This window comes from Gymnodraco acuticeps, unplaced genomic scaffold, assembly GCF_902827175.1.
Source record: "Gymnodraco acuticeps unplaced genomic scaffold, fGymAcu1.1, whole genome shotgun sequence".
Lineage (NCBI taxonomy): Eukaryota > Metazoa > Chordata > Actinopteri > Perciformes > Bathydraconidae > Gymnodraco > Gymnodraco acuticeps.
The window spans coordinates 19,067-36,419 of NW_022991759.1; the positions used below are offsets into that span (position 1 = coordinate 19,067).

Sequence of the window (17,353 nt, forward strand, 5' to 3'; positions counted from 1 at the left end):
CGGCTAAAACTTTTTTTAAATTCACACGACATCCTTAACCCTATGCAATCTGGATTCAGATCAAAGCACAGTACTGTGACTGCCGGTCTGAAAGTCTTAGACGATATTAAGGCTGCTTTGGATAAAAAAATCTGTTTGTGTTGCATTGTTTATTGACCTGGCCAAAGCATTTGACTCTGTAGATCACCACATTCTGTCTAATGTTATGTTGATGTCTCGTTTCGGTCATAATGCCATTTGCTGGTTTCAGAGTTCTCTAACCCAGTGTTTTCCAAAGTGGGGGGCCCCGACCCCCCGCGGGGCCGCCAGGAGGTGCCAGGGGGGTCACGCAAATTGTGAGGGAAAGGGGAATTTTTCTTTTTTTAAAGTTACATTTTTTTCTTTTTTTAGATGTTATTAATAACTGCATATCTATCAATCTATGTGTCCTTTTATGCCAATCTTTTAATATTTTTTATTTATAAATATATACAGTGGGGCAAAAAAGTATGTAGTCATTCACCAATTGTGCAAGTTCTCACACTTAAAAAGATGAGAGAGGCCTGTAATTTTCATCCTAGGTATACCTCAACTATGAGAGACAGAATGAGAAAAGAAAATCACATTGTCTGATTTTTAAAGAATGTATTTGCAAATTATGGTGGAAAATAAGTATTTGGTCAATAACAAAAGTTCATCTCAATACTTTGTTATATACCCTTTGTTGGCAATGACAGAGGTCAAACGTTTTCTGTAAGTCTTCACAAGGTGTTCACACACTGTTGCTGGTATTTTGGTCCATTCCTCCATGCAGATCTCCTCCAGAGCAGTGATGTTTTGGGGCTGTCGCTGGGCAACACAGACTTTCAACTCCCTCCAAAGATTTTCTATGGGGTTGAGATCTGGAGACTGGCTAGGCCACTCCAGGACCTTGAAATGCTTCTTACGAAGCCACTCCTTCGTTGCCCGGGCGTTGTGTTTGGGATCATTGTCATGCTGAAAGACCCAGCCACGTTTCATCCTCAATGCCCTTGCTGATGGAAGGAGGTTGTCACTCAAAATCTCACGATACATGGCCCCATTCATTCTTTCCTTTACACGGATCAGTGGTCCTGGTCCCTTTGCAGAAACACAGCCCCAAAGCATGATGTTTTCACCCCCATGTTTCACAGTAGGTGTTCTTTGGATGCAACTCAGCATTCGTTCTCCTCCAAACACGTCTAGTTGAGTTTTTACCAAAAAGTTCTATTTTGGTTTCATCTGACCATATGACATTCTCCCAATCCTCTTCTGGATCATCTAAATGCTCTCTAGCAGACTTCAGACGGGCCTGGACATGTACTGGCTTAAGCAGGGGGACACGTCTGGCACTGCAGGGTTTGAGTCCCTGGCGGCGTAGTGTGTTACTGATGGTAGCCTTTGTTACTTTGGTCCCAGCTCTCTGCAGGTCATTGACTCGGTCCCCCCGTGTGGTTCTGGGATCTTTGCTCACCGTTCTTGTGATCATTTTGACCCCACGGGGTGAGATCTTGCGTGGAGCCCCAGATCGAGGGAGATTATCAGTGGTCTTGTATGTCTTCCATTTTCTAATAATTGCTCCCACAGTTGATTTATTCACACCAAGCTGCTCACCTATTGCAGATTCAATCTTCCCAGCCTGGTGCAGGTCTACCATTGTGTTTCTGGTGTCCTTTGACAGCTCTTTGGTCTTGGCCATAGTGGAGTTTGGAGTGTGACTGTTTGAGGTTGTGGACAGGTGTCTTTTATACTGATAACGAGTTCAAACAGGTGCCATTAATACAGTTAACGAGTGGAGGCAGGGCTCGACATTAAGGACTGCCCGATGGCCCGGGGCCATCTAGTATTTAGCTCGGGCAATGAAGCCTCACCTGCTGGTTGCACGATCGGGCAATCTATTATGCCAGTATCATGCAGCTCGCGGATCCAGTAATGAGTGACCCGACAGTAAAACTAAACATATCTATAACTAGTTACGGTAGTTTGAGAGGTCATTAAAATAGCTACGTGTGATATTCTAACCTGAAGTGTGTGTTTTGTCCGCTCACCGCTGCATGTGATCATGCAGAGCTGCGTGTCGACTCGTCAGCAGCAGCTGATCTCTCTCTCCCGTCAGATTAGACTTCACTCGCGTTTATGTTCATATCGATCAGATCCAGCTAGTTCTAGCTAATGATAGGACTACCTGCTTATTAAAAGACACCTGAACAATAAGTGTCGCTATGCAACTGGATGAGGCCGCAAAGTATAGCGCAGCATTATGCATTTGTTTACATGCCCACCGGAACCCAGAGGCATTACCAACAGATCAACACACAATCAACCCACACAGGACATCTCTTTCTCCACATTAAGTGTTAGACATTAGAATTTACTCTTCTTGTCTGTCACATACGTGGCGTAACTGAAGCGGTATTGCGCTAAAGGGACATTATTTTGACTGGACATTTTGACCGAAGAGATTTAGATTTGCCGGCTAACGGGAACTCTGACGTCCCATGTTGTGTGCTTGGCGGATGCGCTCGGCTCCTCTCGACTGCTGCTCGGGTCTGCTCGGTCAGCTTCCGGATGAGGAGGCATTTGTTCGACCAACTTACAGTAGATAACATTACAAACATTTTTAACAGGGGCCATAATAGTGTAAATAATGTTTGTTTTGGCAGTTATAACTGAATGTAATGTTTTCTACTTTTTTACATCTGGGAAGGCATTTGCCTTCATCAGATGGAAAGTGTCTTGACCAACAACTTAAGTATTTCTTAAAGCTATGCAGGGCATGCAAGCGAGCAAACACAAACAAGAACAAACAAACAAACAAGTGAAATGAAGAATACAATTGAACAATATAATATTGTGGTGGTTCATCTTATAATTCAGTCTAGAGAACCAGACAGCATCTAAGACCTGCAAAAATCTAAATGTTCTAGGGGGAGGCCCCCAAACCCTTCGTGCGTCATTTCGTCCGCGCGCATTTTTCAGGGCAATCTCTATTGGGCTCAGGGCCATCTGTAAATTAGCTTAGATGGTCCACAGGGCCATCTCCCAAAATCCTTAATGTCATGCACTGGGAGGACAGAGGAGGCTCTTAAAGAAGAAGTTACAGGTCGGTGAGAGCCATAAATCTTATTTGTTTGTAGGTGACCAAATACTTATTTTACCGAGGAATTTACCAATTAATTCATTAAAAATCCTACAATGTGATTTCCTGGATTATTTCCCCCCATTCTGTCTCTCATAGTTGAAGTGTACCGAGGATGAACATTACAGGCCTCATCTTTTTAAGTGGGAGAACTTGCAGAATTGGTGGCTGACTAAATACTTTTTTTCCCCACTGTATATATATTTTTTAAATCACACGATCGCCCTTCAAGCCAATCAGAATCAAGCTGCCGCTACTGAGAGTGAAACTGAGTATCTGCTCAGCTTTTGGAGCAAGTGAGAGCTCGTGAATATTTCACTCTGCAGCTGGATGAGAGCACGGATGTAGCAAATATTGTTGTTTATATATATATGAATATAAATATGTTTATTGTTAATATTACTGTTGAATATTATATATAATATTATTAAGGCATAAGTAGCTTTCAAAAATGCAAAACAATTATGTTAATTGTTCATATTACTGTTCAAAATTATATAATATTATAAAGACAGAAATCACTTTAAAAATATGTTTACTGTTGATATTACTGTTTAATATTGTGCTAAGAATGTTTATAACGGAAGACACAATTAATGTAATGAATGACAAACAAAAGATAAATACAAAAAATGTTTAGAAGAATAACTGATTACTAATTATTAATACAAATACATAATAAGAAAATGTATTAAGCTGTATGATTAATTTGTCATATTTTCCATCATAAGGTACTCATCATTTAAAAAATAAATTGCAAGGATAATGCTATATGGGGTCCTTGGCATGGCAAAGTTTGGGAACCCCTGATCTAACCGACCGTACTCAATGCGTCAGGCTGGGTAGTACTGTCTCTGAGCCTGTCACCTTGGAGAAGGGAGTTCCACAAGGCTCTATTTTGGGGCCTTTGCTCTTTTTATTATATGTAAACAATATTTGTAATCAGATGCAATTTTCCACCCATCACATGTATGCTGATGACGCTATTGTATACTCATGAGCTCCTTCTCTGGATATGGCCGTTTCCAATTAAAATCTGATGTCATCACGCTGCAGCATGCGCTTCTTGATTCCAAACTGCTTTTGAACAGTAATAAAACCAAAGCAATGCTTTTTGCTCCCAAGTCAGCATCCTCTTGCCTCTCCATTGACACCCTTGATGGCGTCTCTGTTGAGTTTGTCGATACCTACAAATATCTTGGCTTTTGGTTGGACAGTAATCTGAACTTTAAACATCACATTGAAGTTCTATCAAAGAAATTGAAATTCACTCTTGGCTTCCTTTACAGACTTAAATGTTGTTTTTCAACTTCTTCCCGTAAATGGTTGGTCTCTGGATTATTCCTGTCCCAGCTGGACTACGGTGATACCATCTATAGATTTGCCTGTCCCTCTGTTTGGGCCAAACCTGACCCACTCTACCATGCTGCACTGCGTTGTATATCAGATGCACCCTATAGGACTCATCATTGCACACTGTAGCCTAACTGGATGGTCCTCACTTACTATGCGTAGCATGCAGCATTGGTTTTATTAATGTATAAAGCCATTTTAGGAAAGCTTCCACTCTACATATGTGCCAGATCTGCTCCAGCTTGTGACTCTCACAGCCTCAGAACCAGTGCCTGATTCAGGTCCAGGTGCCTGGATACGGGTCCAGGTGCCTGATACAGGTCCAGGTGCCTGGATACGGGTCCAGGTTCCTGCTGTGCGGACTGAGGCTGGGAAAAAGGAGTCTTTTTCATTCTGGTCCTTGGTCTTGGAACGACCTTCAATCACGCCTCAAACTGAGGACACTTGTCTCAATAGCCTGTTTTTAAATGGAAGTTGTCTGAGGTCCTTACCTCCAGCTGCTCTGGCTGTGATAAGCAGTAACTTTCTTACTGTCCTAATGTGCTCAATATAGGGACTGCTTTTCCTCTTTTGTTTACTTAGTTATGTTCTCTGTATTTTACATGTCTGTGTTCTGTGTCACGTTGCTGCCTTCTTGGCCAGGTCAGCGTTGAACATGAGATTTGATCTCAATGCTTTTATATCTAGATAAAAAAAGTAATGCAGTACTCTGTACTTGTACTTCAGGCCGTGTATAATGCAGTACTTTGTGTACTTGTATTTCAGGTCGTGTCTCTGGAGAAGTTCCGATCCCTGCAGGACAAACTGCTGCTGCTCGACTTCTCCGTCAGCGCCAACGATGGGAACGTCATCACCGCCGTAACTTTATTTATAATGACAACATCATATATAACTTTATTTATAATCTGAAGCATGACAACACTATCTCATATAACTTTATTAACAGCTGTTCTCTCCACGCAGGTTTTGATATATTTAAAGAGGACTCTGAGTAAAGGTGAGAGAATACTACTTCCTGTTGTACATTACATTACATTGCATTTAGCTGACGCTTTTATCCAAAGCGACTTACAATAAGTGCGTTCGACCAACAAAATACAACTTGAAGAAAACAGAATCATATAAGTACATCAGGTTTCATAGAGCCAAACATTTCAAGTGCTACTCAACTGGCTTTAGGTAAGCCAGTCCTTTATTAGTATATAAGTGCTTTGTTAATAGTTATATCGCTGGAAGTGGAGTCGAAAGAGATGAGTTTTCAGTTTGCGCCGGAAGATGTGCAAGCTATCTGCTGTCCTGATGTCAATGGGAGCTCATTCCACCATCCTGGAGCCAGGACAGCAAACCCACGTGTTTTCGCCGATGGGAACTTGGGTCCCCCTCGCAGCGAGGGTGCAGCGAGTCGTTTGGCTGATGCAGAGCGTAGTGCACGCGCTGGGGTGTACTGATGATACTTCCTGTTGAACCTGATGTTACTTCCTGTTGAACCTGATGTTACTTCCTGTTGAACCTGATGTTACTTCCTGTTGAACCTGATGTTACTTCCTGTTGAACCTGATGTGACTTCCTGTTTCTGACAGAGGTTTTGTTCCGCGAGCTGCAGTCCAGACAAACGGCTCTGAGACATTTAATCTGCTACCTGAGAGAGAGCCGAGACCACCGTCTGCTGCAGGAGCTGTTCAGGTCTCTGAGTACACCTGTACACACACCTGCACACGCCTGCTCACACACGCACACACACCTGCACAGCACACGCCTATACACACCTGTACACACACCTGCACAGCACACGCCTAAACACACCTGCACACACACCTGCACAGCACACACCTGTACACACACCTACACACACCTGTACACACACCTATACACACCTGCACACACCTGTACACACCTGTACACACCTACACACACCTGTACACACACATACACACACCTACACACACCTGTACACACCTGTGCACACACCTACACACACCTGTACACACACCTACACACACCTGCACACACACCTGCACCACCTACACACGCCTACACACACCTGTACACACACCTGCACACACACATGCATGCACACACCTATACACACCTACACACACCTGTACACACATACACCACCTACACACACCTGTACACACACCTGTACACACACCTACACACACCTGTACACACGCCTGCACAGACCTGTACACACGCCTACACACACATGTACACACCTACACACTTGTACACACACCTCTACACACCTGTTCACACACCTACACACACCTGTACACACGCCTACACACACCTGTACACACCTACACACACTTGTACACACGCCTACACACACCTGCACACACACCTACACCACTTACACACACCTGTACACACACCTACACACACCTGTACACACACCTACACACACCTGCACACACATGCACACACCTGCACACACACCTGCACACACACCTACACACGCCTACACACACGCCTACACACACCTACACCACCTACACACACCTGTACACACACCTACACACACCTGCACACACCTACACCACCTACACACACCTACGCACACACCTGTACACACACCTACACACACCTGCACACACCTGTACACACACCTACACACACCTGCACACACCTACACCACCTACACATGCCTACACACACCTGCACACACACCTACACACGCCTACACACACCTGTACACACACCTACACACACCTGTACACACACCTGTACACACACCTGTACACACGCCTACACACACCTACACACGCCTACACACACACACACCTGTACACACACCTGTACACACACCTGTACACACACCTGTACACACACCTATACACACACACATACACCACCTACACACACCTGTACACACACACCTGTACACACACCTGTACACACGCCTGTACACACACCTGCACACACACATGCACACACCTACACACACCTGTACACACATACACCACCTACACACACCTGTACACACACCTGTACACACACCTGCACACACACCTACACACACACCTACACCACCTACACACACCTGTGCACACACCTACACACACCTGCACACACACCTGCACACACCTGTACACACACCTACACACACCTACATATACCTGCACACACACCTGTACACACACCTGCACACACCTGTACACACACCTGCACACACACCTACACACACACCTGCACACACACCTGCACACACACCTGCACACACACCTACACACACACCTGCACACACACCTGCACACACACCTGCACACACACCTACACACACACCTACACACACCTCTACACACGCCTACACACACCTGTACACCGCCTACACAAACCTGTACACTAGGGTTGTAACGGTTCACATAAGTCACGGTTCGGTTCGTACCTCGGTTTGGGGTCACGGTTCGGTACGGGTTCGGTACAACAAGAAAAAGCAAAAAAAAGTCCCAAATGCATAATTCCAGGTTTGTTGTTATTTATTTTTGAACAGTAGTGCAAGTTTCAGTTTAAAAATAAGGCACTCTGACATTTTGAATAATTAACTGTATTAAACAGTTAAAAACAAACCATACACAGTACCACAAACACTCAGATGGCCATATTATCTATAATGGCTCATGTCAAACAAAAAGGTTTCATCAAGCTGTAAAACTAAAAAGAATGTCTTGAAAATATTACATCATAAATAATAAGCCAAAAGCTTCCGTTATTTATTTTGGTCTCACTGCTTTCATGCCTATTGGCTTCTTAAAAACAGCGGGGATAAGCTGCTGAACTTGTCTTTCGCCGGGCTCCGGTGATTGGCAAATCTGGGTGATGCCTTCTGATATGATTTAGCATGTTTGGCGTGTGTTACCATTAGCATACCGCACCGCTGTCTAACAACGCCGACACACCGTCCTCGTCCGATCCACCACTCGTCCGATCCACCACTCGCGCACTTCATCGTTATTGTAGTCCACAGGGATCCCGAAATGTTCCCACACAGCTGATTTAAAAGAAGCAGGTGGTTCTAGCTCCTATGTGTTATCTGAAATCGCCATACTAACTTTTCTTCTTCTTGTATTTTGTTCATTTTGTTGTGTTTTGTTCTTGTTCTTCATTTGTTGTTTAAGGGCGGCTGGCAAACAGCTTTTAGGCGCAATACCGCCCCCTGGATTATATATAGTGTAGTGGATACTGCCCTGAATGACAGACTTTTTTCCCACTCGTAAAAAAAAGGCGTATTCGCCGTGTGACTGCGTGTGCCGAACCGTGACGTCCGAACCGTGACGGTACGGGACGAATACGGATACCGTTACACCCCTACTGTACACACACCTACACCACCTACACACACCTATACACGCCTACACACACCTGTACACACATACACCACCTACACACACCTGTACACACACCTGCACACACACCTACACACCTACACACACCTGCACACACCTACACCACCTACACACACCTGTACACACACCTACACACACACACCTGCACACACCTGTACACACACCTACACACACCTGCACACACACCTGCACACACACCTGCACACACACCTACACCACCTACACACACCTCTACACACGCCTACACACACCTGTGTTGTGGAAATAATTACCTGTACACACATACACCGCCTACACACACCTGCACACACACCTACACCACCTACACACACCTGTACACGCCTACACACACCTACACACACTTGTACACACCTACACCGCCTACACACACCTGTACACACACCTACACACACCTGTACACACCTACACCGCCTACATACATACACCTGCACACACCTGTACATCTGTACACACTGAGTTTATCTGATGTGATTCCTTGTTCTGCTGCTTAGAGCTCTGGGCCGAACGGAGGACGAGGCGGTACGTACAACAAATAACAAGCACACACTCATAGCACAAACACACACTACACACTCATAGCACAAACACACACTACACACTCATAGCACAACCACACACTACACACTCATAGCACAACCACACACTACACACCAGTGGCCCTCTGACCCCCCTTCCCTAAAGAAAATAAGAGTTATCACGTCTCAGCGTAGACTTCAGTGGAATATCAGAACAGCGGGCCGGGTGCAAAACGCATCACTGACAGTGACCCTCTGCCACACAGAACAACACCATGTATAGAAACACCTCTCAGGACAGGCGCCCACAGCCAAGTAACAATTATAAATGAACTAAGTCGGCACGGCGGCCCACATTGAAAATGACTTAGGCCTACCTCTGATGATCAAATCACTTACAGTGGACCTATCATGTAGGGTCATACCTCTATAAAACATGTCTGTGAAGCTTTTTTTTCAAAATACCAAACAGGTCCTGCATTTTAGCCAGGCCTCATTTCGCTCTATTTGCTCTTTTCCAGCCCTGTTTTTGCAGTGGCTGATTCTGTGGCAAATGAGCTGCAGCTGACCACGCCCCCCTCCTGCAAAGGAGGGGGGCGTGGCACGAGCGTCATGTTACCATGCTGTTACCATGCCACGCAACCCCCCATTCCCCTGATTGGTGGAGAGTTGCCCATATAGGCGGAGCACCCCGTTGCTGACGTCAGAGATATTTCAAATCTCTATCAGTCTGTATCAGATCCGTTGCAGCCCCTTTTTTAGAGATTTGGGTACGGAGGAAAAGAGAGAGGGTTGTGTTTTCTGACACACCGGGGACACATCTTCATGAATACAAGACGTACACAAGTGCATTTTGCATGATCGGTCCCCTTTAAACACAAAGTCCATCCTCCTGTCCTTCTGGATGAAGCACTTGCGGGTCATGCAGCTGATCCTTTGCCACTCCAGTTTATCATTGGAACTCAATCTTGAAAATGACTCGGTTAATAATTTCGCAACGATGTCATCACTATCACTGACATGAGCCATCATGAACAAACTTATGCTAATTATAAATCTATCGATCATAAATCTATCGATTACATTTATGATTAGAAAATAATAAAAGTAGGATAGACATGTGGATATTATCCGGCTGAACAAAACGTGCATTTATCTAACAGGTTCGTTTTCCACAGACCTTATTTCGAGCTATTTTCCAAAACCCTCTGGAGAAATGCCACTGCTTTCTGTCGAAGGAACCCGCAGCTTACTTCCGGGTTTTAGGATGCGTCACTGCACCACTTGCATAGACCTCACGGTGGGCGGAACTTGTCATAAAGTCCGCGAAAATAAAGCCCGCCCATTTAGAGGGAGGATATGATTGGTCAATTGTACTGTCATTTGACATTACTCTCTCATTGAGTTACTATAGCGGCCCTCTGTGAATGTAGAGAGGGACCACCAATCAGCTCCTGTCTTCACAGTGACTGGCAGAGAGGGCCAAAGGAGCTTTCATTTAACCCTTCACATTCAGACAAACTGAACAGGCTGACAGGAAGGATTTATTTCTTTGGAAATGTTATTTTAAATAGAATTAAATCAAATAATTTTGGTAAAATTAATGACAAATATTTGTAAAAAAAAGACATTTTAAAAAAAAAGAAGCGTTTTTTATGGTTTCAAATATTATTTTGTAGAATATCTTAGTCAGGGCCTAGAGGGCCCTGACGGCTCGCCACTGCTACACACACATAGCACAAACACACACTACACACACACACACACACACACACACACACACACACACACACACACACACACACACACACACACACACACACACACACACACACACACTCTTCCTCAGTTCACAGGTGATTTCACTTTCTGTTTCTGTTTCCATGGCGACAGCTGCTAAAGTATAAAGAACACCTGAGCATTGCTGACGAAAACAAGAGGCGGGACTTCCTGAAGACCTGCCTCAGGTAACACGTGTACAAATACTCTGAACTGATGTTTGCATACTTTAACACGTGTACAAATATTCTGAACTGATGTTTGCATACTTTAACACGTGTACAAATACTCTGAACTGATGTTTACGTACAAACACTCTGTTTCCAGTCTTCCATTTTCTCCAGAAGATTTGGCTCTCGTCCAGGATCACTACACTCTGCTGGAGAGACAAATCATCATCGAGGTCGGTTTAATCCCAGTTTAACTCCAGTTTAACTCCAGTTTAACTCCAGTTTAATCCCAGTTTAATCCCAGTTTAACTCCAGTTTAATCCCAGTTTAACTCCAGTTTAACTCCAGTTTAACTCCAGTTTAATCCCAGTTTAACTCCAGTTTAATCCCAGTTTAACTCCGGTTTAATCCCAGTTTAACTCCAGTTTAACTCCAGTTTAATCCCAGTTTAACTCCGGTTTAATCCCAGTTTAACTCCAGTTTAACTCCAGTTTAATCCCAGTTTAACTCCAGTTTAACTCCAGTTTAATCCCAGTTTAACTCCAGTTTAACTCCAGTTTAACTCCAGTTTAATCCCAGTGTAATCCCACCTGTTGCAGGCCACTGATCGGCAGGCTGAGCGAGGAGGGAAGCTTCCAACGAAAACGATGCCGATTCTCAACATGTCGCTCATCACAACGTTGTACTACTGCTGCTTCTACCACTACTCTGAGGCCAAGGTTAGTCCGGGTTAAACCAGGTCGAGGTTAGTCCGGGTTAAACCAGGATGAGGTTAGTCCGGGTTAAACCAGTTCCAGGTTAGTCCGGGTTCAACTAAACTAGGCTGAGGTTAGTCCGGGTTAAACCAGGCTGAGGTTAGTCCGGGTTAAACCAGGTCCGGGTTAAACTAAACTAGGCTGAGGTTAGTCCGGGTTAAGCCAGGATGAGGTTAGTCCGGGTTAAACCAGTTCCAGGTTAGTCCGGGTTAAACTAAACTAGGCTGAGGTTAGTCCGGGTTAAACCAGGCTGAGGTTAGTCCGGGTTAAACTAAACTAGGCTGAGGTTAGTCCGGGTTAAGCCAGGATGAGGTTAGTCCGGGTTAAACCAGTTCCAGGTTAGTCCGGGTTAAACTAAACTAGGCTGAGGTTAGTCCGGGTTAAACCAGGCTGAGGTTAGTCCGGGTTAAACCAGTTCCAGGTTAGTCCGGGTTCAACTAAACTAGGCCGAGGTTATTCTGAACCTGAATATTGAAAGCAGTTTAACTTGTGTCTCTTCCTGTTTGCAGAACACCTTCAGCAGCCCTCTGAACGTGCGTCAGACCTTCAAGGTGAGCCGTGGTGGTGTGACAGCCAGGTGAGTTACAGGAGGTTACAGGTAAGGTCTTCGCCCTCTCACCTGGTTGACCTCTGACCTCAGATCTCGGAGAAGCAGTTCTTCGTGACGGCTCTAGCTGCGCGGGCGGAGCTGAAGGAGTGGTTAGATGTCGACGCTCTGTTTACCTGCAGGAACTGGCTCGGATTCACCAAGAAGAAATCTCCACTCAGCTTCCAGCGCGTGGTCGATGTCCTGCAGAAGAACTCCGCCCCCACACAGGTGAGAGGGAGGGACTACCCTGCTGAAAACAGGTGTGCGACTGGCAGGTGTGCTGTTAATTGACAGGTGTGTTGTTTATTTGACAGGTGTGTTGTTTCTTTGACAGGTTTGTTGATTGATTGACAGGTGTGTTGTTTATTTGACAGGTGTGTTGTTTCTTTGACAGGTTTGTTGATTGATTGACAGGTGTGTTGTTTGATTGATAGGTGTGTTGTTTCTTTGACAGGTGTGTTGATTGATTGACAGGTGTGTTGATTGATTGACAGGTGTGTTGATTGATTGACAGGTGTGTTGTTTCTTTGACAGGTGTGTTGTTTCTTTGACAGGTGTGTTGATTGATTGACAGGTGTGTTGATTGATTGACAGGTGTGTTGTTTCTTTGACAGGTGTGTTGTTTGATTGACAGGTGTGTTGTTTCTTTGACAGGTGTGTTGTTTCTTTGACAGGTGTGTTGATTGATTGACAGGTGTGTTGATTGATTGACAGGTGTGTTGTTTATTTTACAGGTGTGTTGATTGATTGACTGGTGTGTTGTTTGATTGACAGGTGTGTTGTTTCTTTGACAGGTTTGTTGATTGATTGACAGGTGTGTTGATTGATTGACAGGTGTGTTGTTTCTTTGACAGGTGTGTTGTTTGATTGACAGGTGTGTTGTTTCTTTGACAGGTGTGTTGTTTCTTTGACAGGTGTGTTGATTGATTGACAGGTGTGTTGTTTATTTTACAGGTGTGTTGATTGATTGACAGGTGTGTTGTTTGATTGACAGGTGTGTTGTTTGATTGACAGGTGTGTTGTTTCTTTGACAGGTGTGTTGTTTGATTGACAGGTGTGTTGTTTATTTTACAGGTGTGTTGATTGATTGACAGGTGTGTTGATTGATTGACAGGTGTGTTGTTTGATTGACAGGTGTGTTGTTTCTTTGACAGGTGTGTTGTTTCTTTGACAGGTGTGTTGATTGATTGACAGGTGTGTTGTTTGATTGACACGTGTGTTGTTTCTTTGACAGGTGTGTTGATTGATTGACAGGTGTGTTGATTGATTGACAGGTGTGTTGTTTATTTTACAGGTGTGTTGATTGATTGACAGGTGTGTTGTTTGATTGACAGGTGTGTTGTTTCTTTGACAGGTGTGTTGATTGATTGACAGGTGTGTTGTTTGATTGACAGGTGTGTTGATTGATTGACAAGTGTGTTGATTGATTGACACGTGTGTTGATTGATTGACAGGTGTATTGATTGATTGACAGGTGTGTTGATTGATTGACAGGTGTGTTGTTTATTTTACAGGTGTGTTGATTGATTGACAGGTGTGTTGTTTGATTGACAGGTGTGTTGTTTATTTTACAGGTGTGTTGATTGATTGACAGGTGTGTTGATTGATTGACAGGTGTGTTGTTTGATTGACAGGTGTGTTGTTTGATTGACAAGTGTGTTGATTGATTGACACGTGTGTTGATTGATTGACAGGTGTATTGATTGATTGACAGGTGTGTTGTTTGATTGACTGGTGTGTTGTTTGATTGACAGGTGTGTTGATTGACAGGTGTGTTGATTGATTGACAGGTGTGTTGTTTGATTGACTGGTGTGTTGTTTGATTGACAGGTGTGTTGATTGACAGGTGTGTTGATTGATTGACAGGTGTGTTGTTTGATTGACAGGTGCTGCAGGACTACGTGGCGCTGGTTGATGATGCGGAGCTTAGGATCACTTTGGCCCAGAAGCATAAATGTCACGACATCGTTATCAACGTGAGACTTTCATAATAATAATAATAATAATAATAATGAGTATTTAAAAGCTTACTTACGTTGATGTCATGATGACTGGCGTCTCTCTGGGCCAATCAGACATACCGAGACCTGAAGGACCGGCAGCAGTTGCTAGTATACCGAGGAAAGGTCGAGACGGGGTCGGCCGAGGAGAGGAGGATCGATGAGCTGCTGACCAATCAGGTGAGGGTGGGGGGCAACCAGGTGAGGGGGGGGTGGGCAACCCTGAAGGGGGTCATCATGTGACCTTTTTTCTTCTTCTTTTTCAGCAAATTCGTTGGAAGAACTGAAAGCCTAAACTAAAGACTTTTACTTTGAAAATGAGGCTTCTTCCAGATACAAGAGAAGAGCTGTCACCATGGCAACAAGAACATTCAATTAGATTGCAGATGCTGATTGACCCCGCCCACAGGACACTGGGTGGGTGGGGCTTGTATTTCTGCTGAGTCAACGTTTCGACATTCCTCTTGATTTGATAAATAATGTTGTAAAAACTATTAAAACTTTATTTAAAAATGTGACTTTTTCTTTTTTATTGGAAGACGAGAAGCGGAAGTCTGCCGAAAATCGCTTTCCAACAATATCGCAAACACGCTGACTAGGGGTGTAACGGTATCCGGATTCGTCCCGAACCGTCACGGTTCGGTGCACGCAGTCACACGACGAATACGTCTTTTTTTTTATGAGTGGGAAAAAAATTCTGTCATTCAGGGCAGTATCCATTACACTATTTATAATCCAGGGGGCGGTATTGCGCCTAAAAGCTGTTTGCCAGCCGCCCTTAAACAACAAATGAAAAAGAAGAAGACACACAACAAAACGAACAAAATACAAGAAGAAGAAAAGTTAGTAAGGCGATTTCAGATAACACACAGGAGCTAGAACCCACCTGCTTCTTTTAAATCAGCTGTGTGGGAACATTTCGGGTTCGAGTGTGCGAGTGGTGGATCGAACGAGGACGGTGTATTGCGTTGTTCGATAGCGGTGCGGTAAGCTAATGGTAACACACGCTAAACCATATCAGAAGGCATCACCCAGATTTGCCAATCACAGAGCCCGCCAAAAGACAGCAGCAGTTCAGCAGCTGATCCCCGCTGCTTTTAAGAAGCCAATAGACATGAAAGCCGAGAGACCAAAAATAAATAACGGAAGCTTTTGGCATATGTTTTTCAACGACTTTGCGCTCTTGAAACACTTTCTTATTATTTATGATGTAATATTTTCAAGACATTCTTTTTAGTTTTACAGCTTATTGAACCTTTGTGTTTGACATCAGCGATTATAGATAATCTGGCCATCTGAGTGTTTGTGGTTTGTTTTTAACTCTGTAATAAAGTGAATTATTCTAAATATTAGTTTTTTATTTTTAAACTGAAACATGCTCTACTGTTCACAAATAAATAACAAACCTGGAATTATGCATCTGGGACTTTGTTTTTTCTTTTTCTTGTTGTACCGAACCGTGAACTCTGTGAACCGTTACATCCCTAGCGATGACTGATTAAAGTCCTGAAAATGTATACAGATAATAAGACTGCTGTTCATCATACACATAGCAACTGGAGCTCTACATTACTCAGAGAGAGACAGCTCTACATTACTCAGAGAAAACTCTACATTACTCAGAGAGAGACAGCTCTACATTACTCAGTGACAGCTCTACATTACTCAGAGTGACAGCTCTACATTACTCAGAGAGAGACAGCTCTACATTACTCAGAGAAAACTCTACATTACTCAGAGAGACAGCTCTACATTACTCAGTGACAGCTCTACATTACTCAGAGAGACAGCTCTACATTGCTCAGAGAGACAGCTCTACATTACTCAGAGAGACAGCTCTAAATTACTCAGTGACAGCTCTACATTACTCAGAGAGACAGCTTTACATTACTCAGAGAGATAGCTCTACATTACTCAGAGAGATAGCTCTACATTACTCAGAGTGACAGCTTTACATTACTCAGTGTGACAGCTCTACATTACTCAGAGAGAGACAGCTCTACATTACTCAGTGTGACAGCTCTACATTACTCAGTGTGACAGCTCTACATTACTCAGAGAAAACTCTACATTACTCAGAGAGACAGCTCTACATTACTCAGTGACAGCTCTACATTACTCAGAGAGACAGCTCTACATTGCTCAGAGAGACAGCTCTACATTACTCAGAGAGACAGCTCTACATTACTCAGTGACAGCTCTACATTACTCAGAGAGACAGCTCTACATTACTCAGTGTGACAGCTCTACATTACTCAGAGAGAGACAGCTCTACATTACTCAGAGAGACAGCTCTACATTACTCAGTGTGACAGCTCTACATTACTCAGAGAGAGACAGCTCTACATTACTCAGAGAGAGACAGCTCTACATTACTCAGAGAGATAGCTCTACATTACTCAGAGTGACAGCTCTACATTACTCAGAGAGACAGCTCTACATTACTCAGAGTGATAGCTCTACATTACTCAGAGTGACAGCTCTACATTACTCAGAGTGACAGCTCTACATTACTCAGAGAGAGACAGCTCTACATTACTCAGAGTGACAGCTCTACATTACTCAGAGAGACAGCTCTACATTACTCAGAGAGACAGCTCTACATTACTCAGAGAGACAGCTCTACATTACTCAGAGAGAGATAGCTCTACATTACTCAGAGAGACAGCTCTACATTACTCAGAGAGAG

General features: G+C 43.9%; 1 protein-coding gene across 2 annotated transcripts in view; it reads left to right on the forward strand.

Annotated features, from left to right (window-relative positions):
* Positions 1–15,182, forward strand: part of vipas39 (VPS33B interacting protein, apical-basolateral polarity regulator, spe-39 homolog) — a 31,300-nt gene extending 16,118 nt beyond the window's left edge. The window contains exons 8-19 of one of the 2 annotated variants that reach the window (XM_034199232.1): positions 5,255–5,347; positions 5,453–5,486; positions 6,070–6,172; positions 9,348–9,375; positions 11,265–11,338; positions 11,478–11,553; positions 11,920–12,039; positions 12,585–12,652; positions 12,805–12,892; positions 14,551–14,640; positions 14,740–14,844; positions 14,931–15,182. In XM_034199232.1, coding sequence (XP_034055123.1) covers positions 5,255–5,347; positions 5,453–5,486; positions 6,070–6,172; positions 9,348–9,375; positions 11,265–11,338; positions 11,478–11,553; positions 11,920–12,039; positions 12,585–12,652; positions 12,805–12,892; positions 14,551–14,640; positions 14,740–14,844; positions 14,931–14,951 — 900 coding nt within the window. In that variant the 3' untranslated portion in view covers positions 14,952–15,182. Of the gene's footprint in view, positions 1–5,254; positions 5,348–5,452; positions 5,487–6,069; positions 6,173–9,347; positions 9,376–11,264; positions 11,339–11,477; positions 11,554–11,919; positions 12,040–12,584; positions 12,653–12,715; positions 12,893–14,550; positions 14,641–14,739; positions 14,845–14,930 lie in introns of both variants that reach the window. The other variant, XM_034199231.1, reaches the window with a different exon arrangement.
* The last annotated feature ends 2,171 nt before the right edge of the window (positions 15,183–17,353 follow it).